The sequence below is a fragment of the Pogona vitticeps genome, chromosome 3 (assembly GCF_051106095.1).
Source record: "Pogona vitticeps strain Pit_001003342236 chromosome 3, PviZW2.1, whole genome shotgun sequence".
Taxonomy (NCBI): Eukaryota; Metazoa; Chordata; class Lepidosauria; order Squamata; family Agamidae; genus Pogona; species Pogona vitticeps.
In genome coordinates, this window is record NC_135785.1 from 97,794,518 (window position 1) to 97,806,661 (window position 12,144).

Below are 12,144 nucleotides of genomic sequence, written 5' to 3' on the forward strand. Positions count from 1 at the left end.
GAGTTTGGTATGAATGAGGCTTTGGAGGACCAAGTGAATTAAAAATTAATTTATGACTGTTCCATTTCTCTGTAACCAAAATGCCTGTTGCACCTCCAAGTGTGTGTCAATACAAACGGACAGAGAGAGAATGGATGAGAATTTGTGCTGTCTAGTATGTGGGGAAAGGGTGTTCAGCAAGACCAGGTTAGTGTACATAGTACACTAAATAGAAAATTTTCAAAGCTATTAATACAAAAATTACTAAAAATAACAATAAACCATGAGGGAACAGATTAAAAGGTACATTAAAATAGTTTCAGCAGCTGTTAGAATTCATATTTATAGACATTAAAAGCCAGGAGAATAACAGTGTTTGGTACCTACAAGACATCACGGTAGGTGCAGAACAAGCATCCCTTAGGACTCTCTAAGCTGGATGCCCCAGCCAAGATAATTCTTTCTGCAGATGCCGCCCACTTCACTTCAGATGGTATGACCACTCATAAAAGGGTGTCAGAAGATGACTGCAATACATGAGCTGGTCTGAGAACTGCTCAGGTACCTAGGTTCTCCCATCTCTTTGAACTGGGCCTGAAACAGTATTTTATTATTATTTTATTTCAAAATTTGTATCCTGTTTGTCTGGTAAGGTGTTAAAAGCCATCAACAACACATTGAATTGGGGACGCAGATGCAGCATTAGGCAAAACTCTCCTGGTTACAGCCATCACTGGAGCACCCAAGTATAAAGCCTAATCCTGAAGCAAACCCCAACTGCCGAAATGATTTAACTGAACATTCCCAATAACTTCCTGATGGCAGGATCCATTGGGCAGTGGAGTGCACCACCTGTGAAGGCAGTGAGTGGACTGTCATTTGAGGTTTTCAAACAAAAGGGATGGCCATCTTTCAGGGACACTTCAGCTATGGTTCCCTGCGTCGGCAGGGGCTGGACTAGATGATCCTCAAGATCCATTTCAACTCTCAAGTTATCATACGACACAAGAGGAACAGAACTCTAAGGTGGAAGCTGCTAACCGTCAACAAGTGTCACCAAGGCAACCTCACACTCCCACACATACTGTGTGGTAAAGGACAGAAGGCGTAGGGCAGTGCCACTCGTGCCCGTCAATGGCAGTCAGTCTGGAAATGTCTTGTCTGAGGAAGTGAATCTGATCCCCGAAAGTTCACAAGGAAACAGAAATCCCATTTTAAGATTACTATTTTTCCCCTTTTTGTCTGGATATGGAACCACTTGGTCAAGGATTCTGAACGGCCTTGAGAAGCCCAGCCGTTGCTCAACGGCACCGTGTGAATTATGTTACGTCAGGCATTTCCCTCAGACCCGAAATGCTCGCAAAACAAATGCGCTGGGACTTGTTTTCTCCTCCAAGACGCTTGCCTGGAGGCGGGCTTCTCCGCTTCGGAAAGCTCTCGCCGCACAAACCAAAAGTCACCACGCTAAAGCTTAGGGACGTTTCCTCAGACGTCGGACTCACTGTTGTTTCCCTCCCCCCGGCTTGCTACCGAGCCCGCTCGCCACCCAGGTCACCCTCAACCCGCCTGCAGTCCTCCCTCCCCTGATTTGTGTTTATTTATTTATTTGGGCGCCGGCCCCCCGCGGCCCGGGAGGCGGAGCTGAGGCTGCCGTTGGGCCTCCCGCGAGGAAGGCGGCCGCGCGGGAAGTTTGAACTGTGGTGGCGGCCGTGAAAGGAGCAACGAGCAGAGAAAGCAGTCGCAGTGACCGGTTGCCATTATGAGGCGGTGCCGAGGGAGCAGCTCTTCCGGCGGGGAGCTGGCGAACGAACCGGTGAGCCACGAGAGAGGGAAAAGGGGGATAGTGAGCAGCCGCGTCCCTTCTCCCGCCTTCTCGTACCTTTCTTCCTCTCCAGGTCGGCAGCAGCCCCCGGGACTCCCGCCGCTTCTTCCCCTCGGGGCTCCTTTCTTTCCTCCCAGTGCCCTGTCGCCGGTTTCCCCCCTCGTTTTCCCGCCTATCTTTGCAGCTGGTTTCCATACGTGGGACGCGGTGGTACAGGGCTGTATTTAAAACTTTACACCCTTTTCCCTCGCTCATTTTATGATGCTCCTGATTATTTTGATGCTCAAGGATTGTGTTGTGTGGTACCGTATAAACCGAAGGAAAGGGTCGGCGATACCTTTATTAGTAAACATACACACCATTATACATCTTAGCTTTCGACCCTGCATGAATCTTCATCAGAATGCGCACCTCAGAACAGAGGGTGGTGCACAAGAAACGTTAAAGGTCCAAAGCTCATGGCCAAGGTGGCCGGTTAGGCTTCTTTGTGATGACCAGCTTGGCAAATAGACATAGAGAACATGAAAGGCGGAAAGCTTATTATTTATTTACAGTATTTTTAGCCGCACCATTACCAGTGGCTTCTGGGCGGCTTATGTTTGTGTTTTTAGTGGTCTGATAAAGTATCGCCCTCCTTTTCGTTTTGATGGTGCATAAGGACCACACAGCATTTGTCTTTTTTTTTCTTGTCGTTTGTTGGCACTATATAATGGATTGGTTCTAGTGTGGTGTGGTCCCCCCCTCACACATTTTAAGACTTCAGCCAGCCAGAAAGGAAGAATGATTTTCACTGATTCTCCACCCCACCACTATTCTATAGTCCCCTGAACACTATGTTCCAACCTGTTTTAAAGGGTATCTCAATTTTCCATGGCATAGGGACTGCTGGGGTTTATAGGAACTGCTGAAGCTCATTTCTTCCCCTGTTCCATCAGTGGATCTCTTCAACTAGATTAGAAGTCTGCCACAGACAAAGTTGGTCTGCCCACAGAAGGTACCTTCTGGATCCAAGCCAAGAAATGTGCCTTAAAATATAGACACAAACTTTAGATGTTGGTACTTACAAATGAAAAACCTTTCATTTCCTCACAGATTGCAAAATCTTAACTGGAATTATACTCTGCATAATTTAATTTGCAAGGTACACAAGTAAAGTACTTTTATTGGTCCAATCTTTGTTAAGCCATATTTCAAACAAAATTTGTTTTCTTGCATAATGTTCTGTGAAGTTTAAAGTGTGTATGGAGCATCAAGGACACAAATATTTGTGGTAATTTATGAATTAATGATCCATTAACTCATCTGAACCATTTGTTTATTGATCCAGAACACATTTTAAAATGTGTAAACAGTTAAAAGAGTTTTGTTAAAATTTTTGGCTGTTTTTGGTAGTACAGTACCATATTATATAGGCATAATGTTCTGAATAATATACAGGACTTAATGCTCCTTTTACTTCTCAGGTCCAAAATTTAAAGTCTAATGTTTCTGAAGCCCAAAACTTTGCCATAGTGATGACAAAAGAAAAAGAAAAAAGAGAGGGGAAAAAGCCTGTCATAACTCCCAGGAACACATAAACCATTGTTCCCTGAATGATTGATACTGAGGACTTTAGGGTTTCTTAGATTAAATTTCATGGATTTATTTTTTACACTCCAAAAGCAAATGTAGGCATTTTGGTAATGACAATCTCTGTACTCTGACTCTTAATCCCAGGGATTTTGTTTCTCCACTTTACCTAACCAATTACGGATAGGATCATGCTTGCAGAATTGTTCCATGTCTGACAACTGTGCAAGCTCAGGCCTGAAAAGAGGAGTTTTTGATCCTCAGAGGCTCTCCACATGATTCAAAACATCAAGAAATCAAGGTTCTGGCTCACAGGGAGAACTTTCATGAGATGATGAAGTGCCGTCTTCAGACCCATCACATCTCATGATCAAACTCAGGGAAGAAGGGGTGCAGCCTCTCATTCTCTCCATTAACTTATTTAGCAGAACTCAGTAATGAAGTACTGATTTTTCTGAACTTCTGATCATGTTGAGAGCCCCCATAGGAACTGACTACTATCCTCTATGGATGTAGCTCTCCATTCATGGGAGCTGGAATTGGGTAGGTCTAATTTCCTGTCTCTGGTCACAAGTTAGGATTAGCCCTTTTACTAAGACCTGGTTGTTTATGGCACCTCAGATCCGGTCACAGCACACAATTTGGGGATAATTGATGTATTCCATGACATATGAGCTGTTACAAAAAAGCAGATAAAAATCAATTTTATCCACTTTTTTGTAACATTTCCACTTTCTCAATTGATTTTTTAAAAAATCAAATTGATTTAAATCACAGTTTAAATCAAAATTGATTTCTTTCTTTAAATAGTCAAAAATCCAATTTTCTTATTTAAATCAAATCCACCCTGCAAAAAATAAAAAAGTTATGACATTCTTATGTTAGAAGAGACAGTGTAAGTACATGTGGTGTTTGAAAGTGTTCCTCATCTTTCAATGAATGAAGAAATCTAATGATTAGAGTCCTTTGGGAGTATGCTACTTATACTTTAAAGAAGCAATGATGTCAGAAAGGACTAGCTCTTCCCAGGCCACTTGAGTTAAGTGTATGGTAGAAGGAACGGCTCCATAACTGGTAGATTAAGGCCCACAGCTGGGATTTAGAGAAGTAGCACTTTCTTTTTCAGAAAGTGGTCAACATCTCACCTTCAGTTACGGAACTTCAGCATTTCGTAATACTCCCATTGTTACTGGTACGAGTAGTAGTATCAGTTGTAGTTGTAGAAGGAAAAAAAACAGATAGGGAAAAAGAGGAGAGAAAGGTGTTGGTATAGATCATACAGTATGTATATTAAAAATAAGCCTTGTGTGGGGTTTCTAAAGGGATGAACATGGCATACTGAAACACGGAAGTAAAGTACTGATTGAAAAAGTTTCCTGTAAAAAATATATATTGGATTGTTTGTCCCTTGTAGAACCTAAAGACTACTCAGATGTATTTCCCCCCCCTCAAAATTGATAATTTCTATGTTGGAAAAATGTGTACTCTCAAATAGGAAATTAAATTTGTACTTGCTATAAATGTATTATTGATAAATTGATTGTTTTGATGTTAGAAAATGCCATGAATAAAGTTTCTATTCTGCTATCTAAGGATTCAGGCTGTTGGTGCCTCTTCATAACACCGCAAATGTATTTAGTATTTTTTAAATTATGTCTTGCATTTTATCCAGTGAGCACAAAGTGTTATACAGTGCTGTCTTCCATACATTTTATCCTCATAACTACCCTGTGAGGTAGCTCAGTGACAGAAACTCAGTGGGCCAAGATCATCTAGTGAGTTTCATGGCTGAGAGAGGATTTGAACCCAGTGTTTACAGATAGTGTAGCACTCTAGTCAATGCACCACACAAACTCTCACTGCACAGAGAAAGAGATTGAACTATTGGCAAACCACTAACATATGCATTATCTTTGTTGTTGAGAGGTTCACTGATGGGTTCTTTGTTTCTGTCAAAAGCAGTGCTTTGTATTCATTCAGTCTTTTTTAGCTTATGAACTAGACAGTTTCCAATGTAATAATAACAGCACCTGAGAAATCTCCTGTAATAATTTATACTAGATTTCTCAGATGCTATCACAAGTATTGCTATTACAGGATACGTCTGTAATCTTAGAAAATGCATCAGGATTCTCACTACCAGTCAGATAATTAAACAGTAGAATTAGCTGAAATCCTGTTACACAATTTAGTAAACAGCGTAAATTTTGAAAATGAATTATCTTTAGTTAAGAAATCTCTGTAGACATTATCTATTGCATTCTGAGTTGTGCAACTGAGTAAATAACAGATAACACCTATAAAGATTTCTTAATTTGTAGCAACTTGCATCTAAAAGTTTTGCCATTTGCGTAACTGTAACAAGATTTCAGCCACCGTTTCAACAAATGTAACTTTTATTATAATTCTACAAATTGAAGATTTTGTGACAACTATATTTTATTTTGGTATTCAGGATTGCAGCATTCAAGAAAAAATTAACTTTGAAATGCGAATGCGAGAAGGAATTTGTAAACTGCTTGCTGTGAGCACACAAAAAGACCAGCTGTTGCATGCAGTTAAAAACTTGATGGTTTGCAATGCTCGCATCCTGGCTTATAAGACTGAATTACAGAGGCAGTCAGATTCAGCTGTGAATAGAACTACTGAACGGTCAGTAATTTTAAAAATTACCTTCTTACGAGTGTAATGCTTTCCACTACAATAATGCCTAGTAGTACCTCATTATGGATTAGCTCTTTTTCAAGCAGCAGGATTGTATATAATTTCCAAGATCTTTGAACATTCTTGTTGAAATACTGGTTTTTTTCATGCACCTATTTCTAACTTAATTGCTTGATGCCAAAAGATTGTTCATAGATGTTCTAATACTGATAGTGACTCACCGGTACCTTTGCTGTGAGAAAAGTAGATGGTGTTTGGCCATATTACATGGCGCCTTGGATTGATTCAGACTGTTACTTTCATTGGAAGAAATAAAAAGTGCCGCTTTCTCTAAAGAACTCCCACACAGCTCTGGTGCCCTTGAAATGGCTGAATCATTTTTGAAAAATGAGTTTTCATATGACTGATGGAACCTCGTCCACAGTGTCAGTGTCAGAAGGGACCAAATTTCTCTATATAATTTCTCTGTTAACAAAGGGAACCAGCAGTAAACTTTCTTGGGGCTGCAAGGTTGTTTGATTTCATTCACCAGTTTAATTCACAAAATGACAATCCATTCCCTGAACTTCATTGCCACCACAAAAGCCAAATTCAAAACTTAAAAGCCAAATCTGACATCCAGTTGCATTTTGCACATACTTGTGATCAACAATTGTGTCTGCATTGTTCTCAAAGTGATTTTGAATATTAAATTTATTGTATTTCTCTACAGTGCAGTATTAAGCATTAGATGGTATAGGAAAACTTTCTATTTTTTAATCTCATGTTTTGTATATAACTTATTAGTTGGTGCCACCCGGTGGTCAACTTGGTTAACTACATCAGTCTGTAGCATGAGAGATTCATGACTGCCCTGGGACACACCTACAGTATTTCTGACTTTATTGCTGTGATGTTATATTTTTAGGAACGTGATGGTGCTGCGGGTTAAACTGCAGTAGCCTCTGTGCTGCAAAGGTCAGAAGACCAGCAGTCATAAAATTGAATCCATGTAATGGAGTGAGCTCCCGTCGCTTGTCCCAGCTCCTGCCAACCTAACAGTTCGAAAACATGTAAAAATGCGAGTAGATAAATAGGTACCACCATGGTGGAAAGGTAACAGCGTTCCCTGTCTAGTCGTACTGGCCACGTGACCACAGAAACTGTCTACGGACAAACGCTGGCTCTACGGCTTGGAGACAGGAATGAGCACTACGCCCTAGAGTCGGACACAACTGGACTAAATGTCAAGGGGAACCTTTACCATGTTTTTGTTAAGAATACAATTTTCTGCTTTTAAAAATATTTTTTTAATGTGGTTGTTTTGTATTGTAGACTCAAACATTTGCCAGATTTTGGTTATTCAGGATTAAGAATTTTAATTATCTGTATCTGTAGTACATATTACGTCCTTTTAAAACCACTTGGTAGTCTTAAATAAATAGTGTAGCTGTACAGTTTTGCACCAGTTCTCAGAAGCAGAATTATAGAAATGCTAACTGCTTATAAAGATTTCATTCACTAGATGGGAATCTTGCTGAAGACATATCTATTGTTATTTATAAGATACTACATTCAGTGAATGAATTCACTGAATCATTGGTATCTGTGATCACTTATATAAATGATACTGATTTAGTTTGCCTACACCAGTTGGGACTAACAGTTGGATTTAGTCCATGGTACTACAATGGTACATGGCACTTGACAGTAAAACCCCCAGATATCTAAGAAGTCAAATCAGACCCATGCCCTTCAAAAGCTTACAAGCAAAAGTTTTGTAGCCAGAAGGCAATGAAGGAATGGAGAGGGAAGGCAACAGCAATATGGGATAGATGCAAGTTAGTGGTTCCTAACCTTGGATAACCCAAGTATTCTTGGACTGCAGTTCTCAGAAGCTTTCACTACAAACTACTGGCTGCGGTTCCTGGAAGTTGGAGTCCAAGAACAGCTAGATTACCCAAGGTTAGGAACCACTGATGTAAGTAAATGTAATTGCAGATGCTCTGAATCCTTCACAACTAGAGATGAAAGTTTAACTTCTGAAAACATTGTTTTCAGGAGGGATCTGAAAGAAGATAAGTAGAATATTGTAAGTGACCTATGAGGAGGGCAAACAGGTGTATTCTTTAGGAGAACTGAAGACTAGCAACAGTTAGAGAATACTAAAGTGCCCTAACCATCATTGTTTCTATCTTGGAAGCCAAGTACTATGTCCATGTGCAAGTGCTAAGAATTCTGTTTGAAATTTCTAGACCATTTTTAAGGCTGTTAACAGATGTTCTTGTAGACCTGCCCCATGATAAAATGTTTTAAATGTGTAGGATGAGCATGTCCTAAGAGCTCTTACAATTGCTGTGGAAGCTCAGAACACCTTTTGAGACGTAAAACGAACTGACAGACTGGTAGCTCATGCCCATTTCTAGTACGGTTGTGCCCCGCTTAATGATTACCCCGCATTACGACGAATCCGCTTCACAACAATGTTTTTGCAATCACAAAATGATGGTCTAAATGGGTTTTTTTCGCTTTGCGAAGATCAGTTCCCTGCTTCGGGAACCGATTCTTCGCATTACGACGATCAAAACAACTGATCGTCGGGTTTTCAAAATGGCCACCGGGTGCTCAAAATGGCTCCACGCTGTGCTTAGGGACGGATTCCTCGCTATACAGGCACCGAAAATGGCTACCGTATGGAGGATCTTCACTGGACAGTAAGTTTTTAGCCCATTGGAACGCATTAACCGGGTTTTAATGCATTTCAATGGGTTTTTTAATTTCGCTTTACGACATTTTTGCTCTACAGCAATTTCGCTGGAATGAATTAACGTCGCTAAGCGAGGCACCACTGTACATAGTAAGCAGAAATGTCACAGTATGGATGATCTTGGCCCCAGTCTCCAGTGACACATCCTTACACTTGAGAATCTTATTCCTTCCCAGCTGCCCTTCTGAGTCTCAGTCATCTTTTAATTTCTTGGCTGCAGTCTCCATTTGGATTGATGATTGAACCTAGGTGTACACAGTTAAGATTTCAGTTTATTCGTTGTCAGCTTTATTGAATAAACTGATTCTTCTTTAGTTGTGATTTTTGTCTTAATGTTCAACTGCAATCCTGTTTTCACTCTTTCACCTTCATCAGTTTTCATTTCAAGTCACTTCTGCCAGTACAATACTGCTGTAATATGGTGGCATCTGTATATTTTAAGTGCATCCTTTCAACTTTAATCTACAGTGGGGTCTTGACTTGAGAACTTAATCCGTATTGGAAGGCGGTTCTCAAGTCAAAAAGTCTGTAAGTCAAGTCTCCATTGATCTACAGTTCATTGAAAACCAATTAATCCCGTAACAGGCTGTTTTTGTTCCATTTTGGTTTTTTTCTGGTCTGTAAGTCAAATCTCAGTCTGCAAGTCACACCTAAATTTTGCGGCCAGAGAAGTCTGTAACTCAAAAAGTCTGTAAGTCAAGCCGTCTGTAAGTCAAGGGTCCACTGTAGTTGCTTCATTAGCATCAGTCCATAGTTGTCCTTTGCTTTCCCCCAGTAATTGACTGAGTGCCTTCTGACCTGAGTGCCTTCTGACAATCTCGCTTCATTTTGGATTGTCTTATCATAGGGTTTTCAAGATTTGAAATATTCAGAAGTTGTTTACTATTGACTTTTTCTGTGCAGTGCTACCAAGAGTTCATTCAAGTATTGCGCTTGTCTGAAAGATCTTCCATCCCTGTCACCATCAACTGCTGTACAGTAGTTGCCTTTCAGAAGTTTATCAGCCGCTGTCATCACAACTATTATTTCTGCTGATGTGACTACCGTATTTTTTGCACCATAAGACGCACTTTCCCCCCTCCAAAATGTGGGTGGGGAAGTCAGTGCGTCTAATGGTGTGAATGCAGCAATTTCGTCGCTGCTGGCCCCGTGGGGGGGAGCGTCGCAAGGGTTCGGGTGAGCCTTCCAGGACCCTTGCGAGGCTCCCCCACGCCCCCACGGGGCCAGCACCGGCGAAATCGCCAGCTTCCAGGTGGGGGGAACGTCGCAAGGGTCCTGGGAGCTCACTCAGATCCTTGCGACGCTCCTCCCACCCACGCACCGGCCAGCACTGGCAAAATCGCCAGGTTCTGGGAGTGTTTTGAGGCTTCCCAAGCCTCAAAACACTCCCAGAACCTGGCGATTTTACCCCCCCTGGTCCCATGGGGGGGTGGGTGGAGGGTGGCAAGGGTCCAAGGGAGCCTCCCAGGACCCTTGCCACCCTCCACCCACCCCCCCACGGGGCCAGCCCTGGCGAAATCGCCAGGTTCTGGGAGTGTTTGGAAGCTTGATAAGCCTCCAAACACACTCAGAAGCTGGCGATTTTAAAACCCCCCCGCTCCGTGGGGGTGGGTGGGTGGAGGGTGGCAAGGGTCCAAGGGACCCTCCCTTGGACCCATGTCACCCTCCCCCCACCCACCCCCACGGGGCCAGGGGGGGTAAAATCGCCAGCTTCTGGGAGTGTTTGGAGGCTTGGGGAGCCTCCAAACACTCCCAGAACCTGGCGATTTTACCCCCCCTGGTCCCATGGGGGGGTGGGTGGAGGGTGGCAAGGGTCCAAGGGAGCCTCCCAGGACCCTTGCCACCCTCCCCCCACCCCCCCACGGGGCCAGCCCTGGCGAAATCGCCAGGTTCTGGGAGTGTTTGGAAGCTTGATAAGCCTCCAAACACACTCAGAAGCTGGCGATTTTAAAACCCCGCCGCTCCGTGGGGGTGGGTGGGTGGAGGGTGGCAAGGGTCCAAGGGACCCTCCCTTGGACCCATGTCACCCTCCCCCCACCCACCCCCACGTGGCTAGGGGGGGTAAAATCGCCAGCTTCTGGGAGTGTTTGGAGGCTTGGGGAGCCTCCAAACACTCCCAGAAGCTGGCGATTTTACCCCCCCCCGGTCCCATGGGGGGGGTGGAGGGTGGCAAGGGTCCAAGAGAGCCTCCCAGGACCCTTGCCAGGCTCCCACCCACCCACCCCCATGGGGCCAGGGAGGTTAAAATCGCCAGCTTCTGGGAGTGTTTGGAGGCTTGGGGAGCCTCCAAACACTCCCAGAACCTGGCAATTTTACCCCCCCCCCCGGGTCCCATGGGGGGTGGGTGGAGGGTGGCAAGGGTCCAAGGGACCCTCCCTTGGACCCATGCCACCCTCCCCCCACCCACCCCCACGTGGCCAGGGGGGGTAAAATCGGGAGCTGCCGATTTTACCCCCCCTGGTCCCATGGGGGGGGTGGGAGGCTCCCTTGAACCCTTGCCAGGCTCCCACCCACCCACCCCCATGGGGACAGCGGGGGCAAAATCGGGAGCTTCCAGGACCTTTTCTGAGCCTGGAAAGGCTCAGAAAAGATCCTGGAAGCTGCCTATTTTGCCCCCTCTGTCGCCCGGGGGAGGCAGGGTGAGTCTCCAAAGGGTCCTAGGGTGTGTTCTAGGACTCTTTGGAGACTGACCCTGCCTCCCCTGGGGGCCAGAGGGGATGAAATCACCACCTTTGGGGGCTCTTCTGAGGCTTGGGAAACTTCAGAAGAGCCCCAGAAGCTGGCGATTTCACCCCCTCTCGCCCCCGAGGGAGGCAGGGGGAGGCTCCAAAGGGTCCTGGAACACACCCTAGGACCCTAGGGTGTGTTCCATAAGATGGACCTCTCCATAAGGCTCACCAAATTTTAGGAGAAGAAAGCAGATAATTTTTTCCTGTTTTCTTCTCCTAAAAATTTGGTGCGTCTTATGGAAAGGTGCGTCTTATGGAGCGAAAAATACGGTAATTTCTAAAGTTACAGGGTGCACCTTAGTCTGGTTTCTCAGCTTTGACTGTTCCACTCTGGGTGACCTTGCTGAGAAGTCAAACTTGTAACAGAGTGTGGTCTCACAATGGTATTGGTTTCAGCTTCCCCAACACTAAAACCTTGAAATATTAAAGTGTGCATTCAGGAGGAGGTACTATAACAGTACAGAGGCACATAACAAACAGTTCTGTCTTTTGCCTATCTGAAAGGTTTGATCAATGAAGGAGACACATAGAAGGAATCAGTCTTTCCTGAAACACTTTGCTTTCTTACTCCAGGTATTTCTGGATGTTGCAAGTGACAGTGAGTGACAAAGATTTCCAGTTTCTTTGCATTTGGA

The 12,144-nt window shown here is 43.9% G+C and overlaps 1 protein-coding gene across 1 annotated transcript in view; it reads left to right on the forward strand.

Annotated features, from left to right (window-relative positions):
- The first annotated feature begins 1,289 nt into the window (after positions 1–1,289).
- RTKN2 (rhotekin 2) overlaps positions 1,290–12,144 on the forward strand; it is an 85,931-nt gene continuing 75,076 nt past the window's right edge. The window contains exons 1-2 of the mRNA XM_020793203.3: positions 1,290–1,792; positions 5,826–6,022. Coding sequence (XP_020648862.3) covers positions 1,739–1,792; positions 5,826–6,022 — 251 coding nt within the window. The 5' untranslated portion in view covers positions 1,290–1,738. The remainder of the gene's footprint in view (positions 1,793–5,825; positions 6,023–12,144) is intronic.